The following is a 14524-nucleotide window of genomic DNA, read 5'->3' as shown; positions in this document are numbered from 1 at the left end:
TTGGGAGCCTGGTTGAAGACAATGCAGTGGTTAAAGCACTGTCACCAAACCTCTGATAAACCCGTGGTATTGAGGAACCAGTGGGAAGAGCAGAAAATGTTACAGCTCTCCAGGCCACAAGGTTGCTGTGTGAGTTCCTGATGCTGATTGTACAGACAGCTTAGGCTGGAAAGAAGTAGCCCCCAAGTTGAATCTTAATACAGCAAGGTGTCCATTTGGATGGGGGTTTTGTTACTTTGCACTGAAAACACCCTAATGGTGGTTTAAACACTAAGGTGACTTATTGTTGTCTGAACGAAAAAGTCGGGAGGCAGGCTGCTCTGAGGTTGGTTCACGTGTCTCACTTGTGCCAGGATTTTCCTTGCCTTGTTTTTGTACTTCAGCCTTTGGCTTCATTTTTGCAAGATGGCTGCCACAGATCTGGACATCACATCCTCATGCAGTGATGTTCAGAGGAAAGAGGCAGTGCTTCCTGCTTTTCTCCTTTTTTTTGAGGAGAAAGGGGTTTTCCAGAACCTTCAGCAGACATTTCCTCAAGGCCCAAAAGTGGGTCTTACGGCCACCCTTAGCTGCAAGGAAAGCTGGGAAAGAGAGAATATCTGGCTTTTTCAATCTCGAAATGTCAGGAGAAGGTACAGACTAGGGAGAAGGGGGTTGTGAATGGCTGTGGGTGTGGAGCCAGCAGTGGCTGCCGTATGAGCACATTTATTTCCTGTTTCTGTTCGTAGCTGCATCAGCTCCCTTGTCCAGGTGGCCACGCTAAAAAACCTTGGCATCGTCGTAAACTCGTCCCTCCTACTTGCTTCCCACATCCATGTATTATCAAGCCCTGTTGGTTCTCCCCTCAGAACTGCTCTGCCATCTGTTCTGCCCTTTCTCAAGCCATGCACCGTGCTGGTCTAGACACTGTAAGGGCTGCCAAGCCGGCCTCCCCGTGACCTGGGCCTTTCCCCACGGCACACCATCTCTCCTCCACCCCACGGAAGATTCATCCTCACGGAGTAGGTATATCTCTGATCACGTCACACTGGGTACCTCGACTGTGACACTGAAAGCTGCTCAGGGACCAGTCCTGCGTCTTGACTGAATGTCTGAGCAGCTTGTGGCGCTCCTCAAGGGCTGCTGCGTGAACGAATGGATGTATTTACATGCTGAGTGTTTACTCTGACAGAACACACCCGCTTTTTAAAAATCAAATACTGGAAACAGGCGGTGTGAAAAGTGGTTTGGGGGCTATCTGCCCGGAGCCTTGAATGCCACTTGAAGGAGTTTAAACTTCATCCTCAAGAGGAAGTGTCCTGCGATGGTGAAGGGGGCAAGCTGCAGACTCACATTTGGTTTGAGTTCAAGTTTAGTTTTACGATTGCTGCGTACTCTCGTGACTCCCGCAAGTTACGTCATCTCTCTGTGCTTCAGTTGTCTCACTTCTGAAGTGGGGATGGTAAGACTCACTTTATAGGATCTGTGGAAGACTACATAAAATAATTGAGGTAAAATGCTTAGCATGGTATATAGCACGTAGTAAGCGCTCACAAATATTAGTTACAGAACTTGCTTCTCTGTTAAAATCATTTAGGTCTCAGTCTGTTAAACTCGATTAAGTAATATTAAGTCTGTTAATTCCATGAGAGCAGAATCTTTGATTCCATTTTCATTATAGCCTGTCATAAGGCTTAAGCTTTCAACACATATTATTGGAGAAATTAATTTGTCATCTTAATGACAATCTCACCCAACATCATTATTTTCTTTGAAAAATAAGGAAATAAGCTTAGCTGGGTGGACATACTTGGCCCAAAGATACAAAACTGGGAAGAGTAGAGAGAGGACCTAAAAAAGAAAAACAAAATCAAATATTAGATAACAAAACACTCTTCGTTTTTAATAAGAATTGTGTTCTTTTTTTTTTCCTTTCCTTCTAATGAGGAACCCAAAGCTTTGAGTTAACTATCATTCTCTGGTCTTCTGAAACCGAAGTCAACGGTTGGAATTTGGAATCTGTTAGATACTGTGTGAGTCTCCTGCCCTAAAACTTTTTTTTTCTTTTTTGCCCATATCATTGATTTGTTACCCTGACCTCTTGTTCTTGACATGTTTTTAATAGAGAATATTCTTTTCTCTGGGCGATCACAAGTGGTGAGCCTTGCTGAACATGTTCTGTTTCTTTCAAAGCCCAGATGAGAGAATGAGGTGCCCAAAGGTTTACCTCTTTTCCTCTAGAAAAGCACCAGGAGAGAGAGAGAGCGCTCCGTTCACATTAGCTGAAGGTAGAACATCTCCATTAAGAAATTGATTTCGCTCTGAATCCCATTGAATAATCTTGATTTACCTTAATCTCATGGCCCAGTTGGCTCCGCCGTGCAGCAGGGGGTGCTCACTGGTGTGACCAACTGACCACAGAACGAGCCACGGAGCACCGGCATCAGATGAATTCAACAGAACAACTTCTCGGCATTTTGCTTCTGTTTCTGTTTACAGCACTTGAGCTGAAGAAACTTTTTAGCTCAGACAACGTTTCCTATTTCCTTTACGTGTCTTGCTTTTTTTATTTTCTGTAGCAATAGCAAAAACATACTCGATATTTGCACTAATGCTTCTTCTCTTGTCTTCCTTTTCAGTGTGACAGCGATAGTGACCAGGAAGAGAAGGTAAGCCCCCCTTCATCCCCCCACTGTGGGCATAGTACACAAGCACCATGAACACCGCGTCTCCCTCTCACAGCCTCAGGGCGGGGGATGCCAGCTGCATGTTGGCAGCACCTCTCTTCTGCAGAGACAGGCTTTATTCACACAGTGACATTGCCTGTGATAAGAAATAACATTGAATTTGTGAGCCCCACTTTTTAAAAATAAGCCCTTTAATGTTGCGTATATGTGACACTATGTTTTCACTGTATAGAAGCTTTTAAAAGAGGAAATTGTTTATTTTAATAGCCATCTGATTTTTCTTGTTTTATCCTTGATTGGAACATTAAACCTGCTAGTATGTATGCATTTATAATGTCGTTCCTGCATGTCTTTCACTGACCCATATGCTTCTTCCTGCTTTTCTGTACATATTGGTCTTCTTGATAGAAATGTTAATCGTCTGTTTCTAGGAGTGTCTTCATGCGGGGAGAGGTGGGCCGGGGCTGTCAGGTGGGAACCACTCTCTCCTCGTCCAGGTGGGTGGTCGGGGGGAGGGCACTCCTTCCGGCAGGTACATGCTCTGTTTCAAGGCTGATGGCCACCAGCCTCTTTGTATCCAGTTCGACGCGGATCAAGAAAAGGAGCTCGATTTGGGGGCTTCCGGAAGATAGGATCACAACCTGGTAAAGTGAACGTTCTGCTGCCTGAGGCAAAGGCATTGTCTGTTTGGTCTTTCTTTCTAGCTGTCCCAACCCCCCAACCAAATTTCTTTCCAATTTTATTCCCACTCTGTGTATTTTGAAAAGAGTTACCTGAATACCGTGGTTTCTATATTGCTTGGCACCAACAGGGAGGTACCAGTCCTCCCGTCCCCAGCTTCTGGATCTGTCCCACACAGCTGGCTTTCCTGAGCCCTGTTCTCTGACTCTCACCTCCTACGTGCTGGCGGATTTGACTCAGAATCCTGTGGTTAGTATTTGGTAGGATCTTTCCGTCAGGCCTAGAATTCTCCCTCCTTCTCTGCTGCCAGCCTCCAAGAGAGATCTAAAGGCTCTTGTTCTGTGCTGTCGTTAATTTGAATTCAGCATATGTAGCCCGTTATAAAATGCGAGACATCATCATTTGAGCAGGTCAAGCATATTCAGATGAAGACAAATGGTGCTTATTTGATTTCCTTAAAATCAGGAAATGAAAAAAGTGCTCTCTGGAGAAATCATGTTCTGCCTGACTTGGATGATAGACCAATGCATGTCCCCGAGATAAGAGCAGGCTCTCGCCTTGAGGTTTTTATCTCTGAAGGACGGCTAGGACTGTCAGCTTGCTGACATGTGCATTATCCATGTCATTTTAAACAAAGTGACCTACGGAAGGGTGCGCTGCGCTGTGACATGGTAATGGGCTGTTGGATGACAGTGAACGTACACACTGGAAAGGGGGCTGTGGATTATTCTTTTGTTTAACGGACAAGTAGGAGCTTCCTTTCTCCAGCCCCCAGGAGTCCTAGCTCCTTGGAAGTCGGTCCCCCAGTGCCTCAGGCAGCCAGTGGGTCTTGGGTGCCAGAGGCACGTAGGGGCTCAGCATTCAGGCGAGCTCGCTGGCCCCCAGAGCCGTCCGGGCCACATCCCACAGGGCGGTAGTCATCTCGTTCCATCAGGCGTCGCAGGCATCCGGGGAGGGACTGGTACTTCCGGCCACTGCTGGAGATCTTTTCCAGGTGATCGTTGATCTCCCTTTTCCAAGTGAGTGGTACTTCTCCAAGGGGACGAGGCTTCCTCGAGGTTTCACAGCCAAGCAGACCTTCCTTCCTTAAAAGGCAGTGTGACTTCAGGAAGTGTCACCGTCTCCAGCAGTGGCAGAAGGCGGCAAGGACGTCCAGTTTTGCGTTCCACCTAGGTGTCCTGATCAGCAGTGTCAACCTAGACTGCGCTTGCAAATGCCCCGGGAGCTGTACGAGTCCTGATGCCTGGACCGAGTCCCAGTCCATTGCCTCAGACTCTCTTCAGGTGTCCAGCAGCCCCTGTCTAGATGATCGCTAACTCTGGTAATGTCGAGAATTATCAGCGCCGCCTGTGGTTTTCAGAGGTGTCTGGGGGGCCAAGGTGTTTCCTGCATCCTGAGAGCACCACAACTAGTTGTTTGCTGGGATCTGAGTCCCAGAGTCTTTGCCGCCCAGGTTTTCGCCTCTGAGTGTGGGAAGCAGCGAAGTGTCGGCCCAGAGGAATGGGCAGTGGGAAGGTAGCCAGCACCCACGGCTCTGAGTTCGGGGTGATTTCAGGACAACGAAGGAGAATAAGATGTCCATAGGCAAGTCCGCGGGAGGAGTGATGACGGGGCACAGAGGGCCGTTGGGAGTGGTCCTCTGACATGTGTGCATTTCCTGCCTCGGACACCCCAGTCGCTTTTCCTGTGGACTGTGGTGGCCCTGCAGGTCCTCTTCTTCTTACTCGGGAGCTGCTTCACAGCGGCACTCACATCATCTGTCCCTGCCCTGCCACCCGGCTCTCCTCCAGAGGGCTCCCGGCAGGAACAGTCAAAACTCTGTAATTGCAGTCGTGCCTGCTTGGCCCTGTTACAGTTAAGACTGTCAGGCTTCCCCTTTTGGACTGAGATTGTCTGGTGTTTATCATCGACTTTAACACTACCCTCCCAGACTTCTCCTCCGAGCCGGAGCCTGGGCCCCTGTCAGCCTCCCCTGTGCCGGAGCCTCTTGCCTGGGCCCCCCTCAGAGCCCCAGACTAACCTGGGCTGCTTTCATGTGCTGCTTGGAGGATTCGCATTCAAATCTGAATTGCTAGTGGTGGAAAAGATGCCACTCCGTGTCCTGGGATGCCTTCAGCAAGCCCGCCAGGGATGCTGTCAGAGGCAAAAGTGAGACTTGCAAGGACCCGCTGGGATTTCTCTCAGGAAGACCTGTCATTCTCTTACTCTGTAGGGATCTGCAGAACTGGCGGTCTAAAGTTAGGGTACTGTATTTCACACAGCTGACTGAATTAGGATAAACTCTGCTTTCCTCTGATACGAAGCTGTAATTTATAAAATGATACCCTTACTAATTAACATGGAAGGGACTGCGAAAGGGGCTAGAAAAGCAGAGCTTTCCATAAGTGCAGGAGGCATTCTTATACATGGAAGAGGCTTGATGAGACACTGGGCAAACATCCCTTACCCTCCCCTCACAGCCACGTGAATACATCTCACGTTAATGTCAGCGGACCTGGAGGACTTTTGTACAAATTGGGTGGAAGATTAGAGAAGGCTGGAAACACTGCGTCTTAGATGTGGGACTGTTCGTCTTTGCAGTTAGTGCAAAGAAAAGAGGCAGCACTTGACACCTTAATCACCCAAGTTAAGCAATTATTCCAATCCCCCACTGGAAATGAATTGGTATCATGAGAACAAAGAGGCAACACGCATATTTCCACATATTTGGCCTATATTTTCTCTTGTTTCCTCTCTTTCTCTACCACTGGCAGCAGCCTATTGTGCTAAGAAACACCCCCCATTTGGTTATGAAATCAATGTGGAGATGAAAAATAATTCTCTTTCCATTTACCCGCTCCCTGTGTATTTTGTGGGCCACGTGACAGAGCTGGTTGGAAGGTGTAGTGGCCAGTGGTCAAGCACTTGGGCCTCCGAGTCTGATGGCCTGGGCTTGTTTCTGACGGTCCCTTACTGTCCTGGAGCCATGGACAAGCCTTGGTTCTCTCATCTGCCAAATGGGGGTAACAACAGCTCCACCTAGAGTTTTGTAATAATGAAATTGGCTCAGTGCCTGGTCCGTAGTAAGTGCTCTGTAAATGTTAACTTTCATTAGTTTTCCTTGGAGCGCAGGGAGGGAGAATCGCTTGGGGAAGGAGGGAGGCTATCTTTCTCTTCCAAAAGCTCAGGATTTGCCAGAAAACCTGCCAGAGGATAAGGGGTGTGATTTTTTTCCCACTGGAACCGGGGGCTCAGCCTTCATCCCCTAGGGCACTTCTTCCTGACACAAGCTGAACGGAAGTGTTGTGAAATTTGGAAGGGTCCCCAAATGATGATTTTTTAAATTCCTTACCCCAAACACCAGGCTTTCCTTTGGGCGCAACCTGGAGTCAAGAGCAAGCACGCCGGCCTGGAGGGATCAGATGGTGATGAAGTGGGTTGTACAGCCCTCGTCCCACAAGCCAAACACTGTCAGTTCCCAGATACCCAGCACAGGAGAGAGGGTCTGATGCAGTCTATCTGGGGTGGGGGCCACAGCATCTGTATTTTTTTAAAAGCTTCCTGATAATTTTTATACAACTGGTTTTGAGCACTACTGCCTTTTTACAGATGTCAAAGAGAAGCATTTACTTTCCTCTGTTTAATGCTTCTAACATTTTGACAGCCCAAGAGAAAGTCCTGAAAGCTATAGAGGTGTCGTGTGTGTTCGCGCACCCCACATGCTTATGTTTGTAGATGTGTGGTGTATACTGCATGCAGTACACAGACACACACAACCTCTTCATAGATATGAGCCGTTCTCCTGTCCCTCATGATTTTTTTTTTTTCGGTACACGGGCCTCCCACCGCTGTGGCCTCTCCCGTCACAGAGCACAGGCTCCAGACGTGCAGGCTCAGCGGCCATGGCTCACGGGCCCAGCCGCTCCGCGGCATGTGGGATCCTCCCGGACCGGGGCACGAACCCACGTCCCCTGCATCAGCAGGCGGACCCCCAACCACTGCGCCACCAGGGAAGCCCCCCTCATGAAGATTTTAACACTACTCCTGATTAATGATTGGAATGACCACCTGGAGGAGGTTGCTTGGTCCCCGTGTCTTGCTCACCAGTACCCAGGACAGCCTGCTGGGACACTGGCTAACTGCAGATGCAGAACCACAGAGTTCCCACGTCAGCTCCCTCTCCCTTAACATGCAAACACTTTCTGATGCATTCTAATTTTTTAATTCAAGCTAACTTTGTTGTGTTTGATCATTTTGTATTCACTTGTGTGAGAAGGGGGCAGTTTCTAAGAAAAGCAGCAGAAAAACCAACAGAGGCTTGTGTTCCTAATTCAACACAAACCACATGCCTAACTTGGCTCCTGAAGGACTGAGAAACTGCTGAGTTGTCAAACTAAAGACAGGGCATGCGGCTTGTGCTTATAGTGGAAGAGCCCCATCCCTCGATCGGCCACGTTTCACACTTGGTAAAAATTATGCACCCTCAGCAACATTCCACAAACTCAGAAGGCCTTCGTTGTTGCTTGTAGAACCCGCATCCTTGGTTTTGAAACAGGACATGCTCTGATCAGGAGACAGCTTAGAGATGCTGTCCTACACTGCAGATAGAGAAAGGAATTTTCTCCTCCCTTCCAGTTTCATAGCAGCAAAGCGTACAAGCATTGCCCAGGAGAAGAGTAGGGACCCAAGTTCTGGTCTTTATGTCCCTAATGTTCAGTAATGTTCATTGTTTTGCAAAATTTGCGTTTCCTTTTTTGGATACTCATCTCCCAATGGAGGGGATAAGTGAAACAACTTCAGAAAACTGGTACTCACACCTGAGTGCACCTCATATCAATCCCAGGATTTATCTTCTGGGCTCCCAACAAATTTCTTTTATAGTTTTATTTTCTCATAAGACACTTCTAAGCCATTTATGAATTTCCCACCTTATTGGGAAATTTCTGCAGTTCTTGGGTGAGTTTCAAGGGCTGTTTAGGATGTCTGACTCCCATGATGCCCATCCACTCGACCTCCAAGATTAGGTCTGGGTCAAAATGACACTTTATTGTCCTTCCAACATCGCCATGTTTCCAGTGGGCTTAATTCCATCCTATCCACCAAAAATTCCTATTGATACCATCCTTGGATTTAATTTCTACTGCATATTATTTTAAACCCTCTCCTTAAGTTCTTCTCTTTGTCCTATCGTAGCGTTTTCATGCCAAACCAAAAATTGCTTCACTCACATTAAATGTGTATGTAGAATATCTGTCCATTACAACCATGGCATACACCTGAAAAAAACACAGGTTTCATGTATGTATATACATATATTTATTTATATAAATATTCAGATTATTAAATATAAATCAATAAAATGAATACTTGAGTTATTGGAAATTGGTCAGACATCTTCAGCTAAACTCTTGTTTCTTAGAATGAATAGTGAGAGGAACGGGTTCTGGATGTTCCCTTGTTCTCATGGGTGGGTAATGGAGAAGGACACTCAGAAGACCTGGTTTATCATTTCTCACTAACCAAGTGTGTGGCCTTGCACAAATTCCCTAATGTTGCTGAGCCTTAGTTTTGTCATCTATAAAATGGGGCTGGAGTCAATGATGCAGCTTTGAATATCCTCATTTTCTATGTAACTATTTACCTAGGCCCCAACAACACAGCAGACCCAGAGGGAAAGGTACATGAGTATATTTTCTCTTTGCCAAGGTAGAAGGAAGATTATATAAAAAATTTCTCCATGCGTTCACCTCTCTCAGATTCTTAACAGTGAATAAACATAGTGTGGACGGGTCCAGGCACATCTGTGTTGACTCTTTCAAGTAACTAAAGGAAACTTACTATGGGCCTAATGTCTAAACAAAGGTCATTACCTGTTTGTTGATTCTTTCATTTAGTCATTCACAACAACTCACTTATTTTTTTTTTTCAAGTACCTACTGATGAACCAACATGGACTTGACAGAGTTGCTTGACTCTGTTGGGTCTGTCACCATGCACTTGCCAATAGGCAGCAGAGCAGTTAGTTTAATCTTATTCCTCAATTACCCAAATTATTTAGGAGAGCATGGGAGCTAGTGAAGAACTAGTTGACATAGTATGTTTCAAGAACTCACTTGATTGGTGAGTTAATAATGAGTATTATTTGACCTATAAAAGGAATTCTTCTGGAAACGTCCAGTATTGAATATATGATTCTACGTTCCCAGAGAAAAGATCAGCTGCTTTCCCTTAGAATGAGCCATTGGCTTGGATTTTATGGCTTAGCTGAAGGGAATGTCGCAAAGCCAAGGAGGAATTAGGTGGAGGTGGTGGCTTCCAGCCTCATGAAGTGGACCATGGATCCTGAGCCACCTGAGAGGGAGGTCCTGAGCAGAGGCGTTAGTACTGATGACGCCTTTAACTGGCAGCTTGTCAGTAAGTATGGCCTGGGCCGCTGTTTGGTTGTCAGAAGAGGCTGTCTTACTCTGCATTTGGGTTGGAGAATGTTTGTCCTCATTAAAGATGTCTGAATTTCTTTTTGGTCACACACATGTGTATTTGTGTGTGGGTGTGAGTGTCTTAGTTAATCCCCCCTTGGCAACTTCCAGATGGTGATATATAATTATGGGTGATTACTCCTTGTAACTTTGCCATACCTAGGTATGATAAAGATAATAAAATCTCTGTATTAGAATGCATTAGTAATTAGCCAAACTTTATACTTTCATAAGTCCCAAAATTCAATACATGAATATTATTTCTTCCTTTTTTTTTCCAAAGTTACAACTGGGAAGATCAAATTGGCCTACTTGTAGAGCTTTTCCCTATTGGTTCTCATGAGGATTATGTTGAGAAGTACTGGCTGTATACCTACTAACCAGAGTAGCTTTCTCCACTGCTGTTCCAACCCCAGGTGTGGTTCATAGTCTGCCAATTATATGCATGTTTACTGAGACAGTGAAATGGAGCATTTGAAGTAAGGACTGACCAGGAACCCCTGGCATGGGTGGTTGTGGTACCCAGGGCACTCAGTTTGGGCTTCATCTTTCCTCGTTGGGACCCTTAATGATTTTTCAACTCCCTAATTTCTTGGTTAAAAAAAATGTAGATGTTCCTCATTTGTTAGTGGCAGGGAACAAATGCGATTAGGATCAATAATAATAACGAAATAATAAGATGAAACACTACTTTACATTGTAGAGAACGTTGTGTTATTCAGAACACTTTTTTACATGTGCTGTTTTATATGACCTGCTTGTTTATTGTGGGAATCTACGTGTATCCCTAGATACTTCACTGTTCGTCATCTGCAATGTGCCAAAGTCGATGATAGGTCCTTTCAAGGACTTTATCTTCTCAAGCACATGTCATTTTACAAATAAAGGAAATGAAACTTCAGAGCTGAGAGGTAATGGAGCTGAGATACACAGTGTCTTAAGATTCCAGGCTCTGGGCTCTTTTTCCCTATATACGAGGATGAGTTGGAATATGCCCAGAGGTGCCATTTGAGAATCTTCGCTACCTTCCTGTCTGTGCTGCGCCCTCCTTGTGCTACGGGAAACCTGGATTGTATCTACCTATCCACCCACAAACCCACCAGCTTCTAAAACTCCAAAAGTGACAGTTGCTCGATAAACATTGGATAAATACAAGTTGGGTCCACTGACAACTCAGATGTACAAGCTCTTCTGAAATGTGATTTTTTTTTTTTTAAACATGGGAAGCAGTTGTCCAAGGTAAGGAGGCAAGAACTACAAGGTATATGTTTTTACTCGTACAGGTGAGTGGCAGTGTCAGCTTGTGGGCCACCATGAGTGATGACAGGGAGGCTGTGTCAGCCCGCAGACAAGCCTGGGCCACGTTTGGTCAAGACACTCAGTCTTCTTTTAGTGTCTATCTATGTGTAAACACTTAATACCTTCTTAACTCATTGGCTCCTAGCAAGCACCCCACACCTCGTATATGTCTGACACTTCAGTGGGTGCCCTGTAAGTATTAGTTCTATACCTGGCAGTTGCTTTGTTGATTATCTGAGTCACAGAAAGGAAGAGGGTCCTGTCCCAGTCACCCAGGCAGGTGGGGAAGTGCTGGACCTTCTGGTCCAGAGCCTCTTGCATCTCGTATGATCTCTCCAGACTGTTTTCTTCCTGTGACCGGCACAGAGGAGAAGGGTCATGGTGTTACCGCGGCTCCTGAACTGCGCCCCCAAGGCAATTTCACTCCGTATTCTTTGCTGCCTCAAGAACCCTCTTGCGTACCCCTAGACACTGACTCCCATCCCCACAGAGGGTCTCTGGATCCATCAGGATCACAGGGCCTTTCCTTGTCTGATGGCAAACGCTGTTTGGGGTGTTCCTGCAGCCCGAATGGTGGTAGATACCCGAAGCAGCCGTCTCTGTGTTAAAGATTATGTCTTTGCCACTAAGGGGAGAATATAGTGTTTATCGGCTGGAGTGCGTGCCGGCTGAGCTGATTACAGCACAGCACTCTGTCAGCCAGTGATTTGTCCTGTCCTTTATCATCTGTGTCACTCAGCAGTGTGCTGGCAAAGGGAACGGATCACCCCCTTCCCTTTTTTTGTACCCATTTCGTGTAGAAAATTTGTATTTACTTTGGGAGTGTAATTTGTTCCTCATGGATAATGTGACCCTGAGCGGAGCTGGATCATGGGTTAGTTGAAGTGATATTTTCCGCTAATGGTAGTCGTACATCATTGCTGTCAGCTCGGGTTAGGAGGCAAGCACATTACAGCTCCATTTTACCTCTGCAGGCATCTGGGATTATTTGCCATAACCGAGTATGACATGACCACGCTACAGAGTGCATTAAAATTTTACTGCCTTCTCAGGCAAGTTCCCTGGCTCCAGCGTGTGCTTCAGGCAGGCAGTCTGACGGGGAGCCCAAGGGCCCTGGCTTCCTGCACAGACGTGCTGCGGGGAGGCTGTCTGAGCAGGGGCTGCTCTCCTCATGCCCTGAGAAGGGAGCCAGGGAAAGAATGATGGGGAGCCAGGCTGTAGGTGTGTGTCTCTGGACATCCCCAGCCGGCAGGTGAATGGCTGCCTTGTGCGTACAGGCAGGGGCCGAGCACAGTACCCACTGCGCCCTGTTCCCTCTCCTTGATGCCTCACCCCCAGGTGTAGGTTGGCAGCAGCTCCTTCTCCGAGGAGAGCCCAGGGTAATACGCGCCAGGCCCTGCCAAGCCTTGGGCTGATCGTTACTGTCCTTGTCTGCCTGTGATCAGACGAGAGGAAGGAAGCGTGGGTCCTCGTGTGATGGGATCCACGTCCATCCACGCAGCCTGATAGTCTCATAAACCCAGTTAGAAACGTTGACCGGGACGTTGTACACATTATTTCAGACAGTCTTCACACCAACCCACCAAAATATAGGCACGATCACCCCTTTTTACTTAGAAGGAAATGGAGGATCAAAGAGGTAAATTACCTAATATCCTAATGGTGGCAGAGGTGGGATTCTTACCTTTTATCCAGATCTCAATGACTTCAAATTTTAGAAGGTTTCTAGTGTTGCATGCTATATAGAGATAATAATAACTATTATTTAAATAGTGTGTATGTGTGCTTTACGTGTATTGACTTGTGTAATCCACACTACAGCCCTAATAGGTAGGTGCTGATGTTGTCCCCAGTTTACAGATGAGGAAACTGAGTCACGGGGAGCTTATGTAACGAGCCCAAAGTCTCCCATCAGTTGGTGGCAGAGCCAGGTTGTCTGGCTTGCAAGGCAACACTCCTCACCACCAAGCTCTCCCTCGTGCCACATTCTGATAAGCCTGAGGACTGACAGGAAGAGGCCAGGGAGAATAGTAATATGTTGGAATAAAAGGAAATGTTCAAACAGCATTTTATCCCTTTCAGTTGTAATTCCAACATCCAACAAAATATTGCTCAAAAAAGATGCTCTGTGCTGAGCTTTAATTAAGTAATAAGTCCCATTTGCAGTTAGTACATTACTTGCATGCAAACGGTGCTTCTAAGGTGCTTGAAAGGCATAGATTTTGTTAGGTTAAGGGTAAGCAGAATGCCTCATTCTTTCATGTTGCTTAGCATCCTTTTTCTTATTCTTATTGGAAAGGCTTAATAAACTTACGTTGGATCGTGTGCTTAAAAGGACAGTTTAGGCTTGTCTCCCAGTAATGAGTGGGACGCAGATCAGGGCCCACTCTGCCAGCCAGAGTAGAATCATCACAAATTCCATATCGGTGGGTCCTGAGTGCTGGACACCAGAATGTTCACACGAGCCTGCAAGTGTGGACATTATCTTTTGTTCCACTGTAGAACGACCTCTCTCCACGTCTCCAGCCCCATCATCCCTCTCTCTTTGGAGCTTGAGATGTCCCCGCTCCCAGACAGACTGGCCAAGCTGCTCTTCCCCTTGGCTGTATATGTGGCGGGGTCATAAATTCATGAACTTATTCAATAAACCACACATAAAATGAGTTATACCTTGTACCCTCAGGGCAATTTTTTAAATGCTGCAGCAGAAGAGCCATAGATACACATGGCTTTTCTCATTGAGAAATTTGAAATTAAGTTATCGCCCTAAGAATCGTGCTCCCTGACCCCACTCCCCTCCTTGGGCTCCCAGGCACACACAGGGATCTTCCCTGTTAGTTGGCAGCAGGTCCAGGGGACTGACCTGATTTTCTCCTCTGGCCCTAGAGCCAATCACTCAAGTAGTAAAGGAGAAGAACAAAAATATTGATCAAGTCACTGAAAAGTGATTATCCCTCTCAGCTGGTCTGTTTAGAACACAGCAATAATTCTGAATAATGTGTTCCCCAGAGACAGCACGGCAGCATGTGTGGACTACTTACTTTGTTTATGTGGAGTTACACCTGTACCCTTACCGCTTCCCGAACCTCTAATGGTGTGCAGTTAGGCCCTCTTTAAGACGAGTAAACAATGAGAAAAAAAATGCAGTTTACTCAACAAATCAATGACAGAGCATTTATTCATTGTATAAAGGATTCATCAACCTTCTGTAGCTAAATAAAATACGTGATTTCCACATTTTAGAGACTTACCACAGAACTCCTACAAGAGCCTTCATGAAGCCATTGGCTCATTTTAAAGCTCTTAAGATTGAACAACTTTGGCTGTGTTTATGTTAGCAGGGTTTTGTTTTGTTTTTAAGATTCTTTTTTGTTTCGAATAACAGAAATTAAATTCAAACTAAAAAATAGGGAAATGTATAGA

General features: G+C 46.1%; 1 protein-coding gene across 8 annotated transcripts in view; it reads left to right on the top strand.

The window, feature by feature from the left end:
• Positions 1 to 14524, top strand: part of AUTS2 (activator of transcription and developmental regulator AUTS2) — a 1123834-nt gene that overhangs the window by 798664 nt on the left and 310646 nt on the right. For all 8 annotated transcript variants that reach the window (XM_033426295.2, XM_049699567.1, XM_049699565.1 and 5 more), the window contains one exon: positions 2619 to 2648. In XM_033426295.2, the coding sequence (XP_033282186.2) occupies positions 2619 to 2648 (30 nt within the window). The remainder of the gene's footprint in view (positions 1 to 2618; positions 2649 to 14524) is intronic.

Source organism: Orcinus orca, chromosome 16 (assembly GCF_937001465.1).
Source record: "Orcinus orca chromosome 16, mOrcOrc1.1, whole genome shotgun sequence".
NCBI lineage: Eukaryota > Metazoa > Chordata > Mammalia > Artiodactyla > Delphinidae > Orcinus > Orcinus orca.
This window is presented reverse-complemented; position numbering and strand designations above follow the sequence as displayed.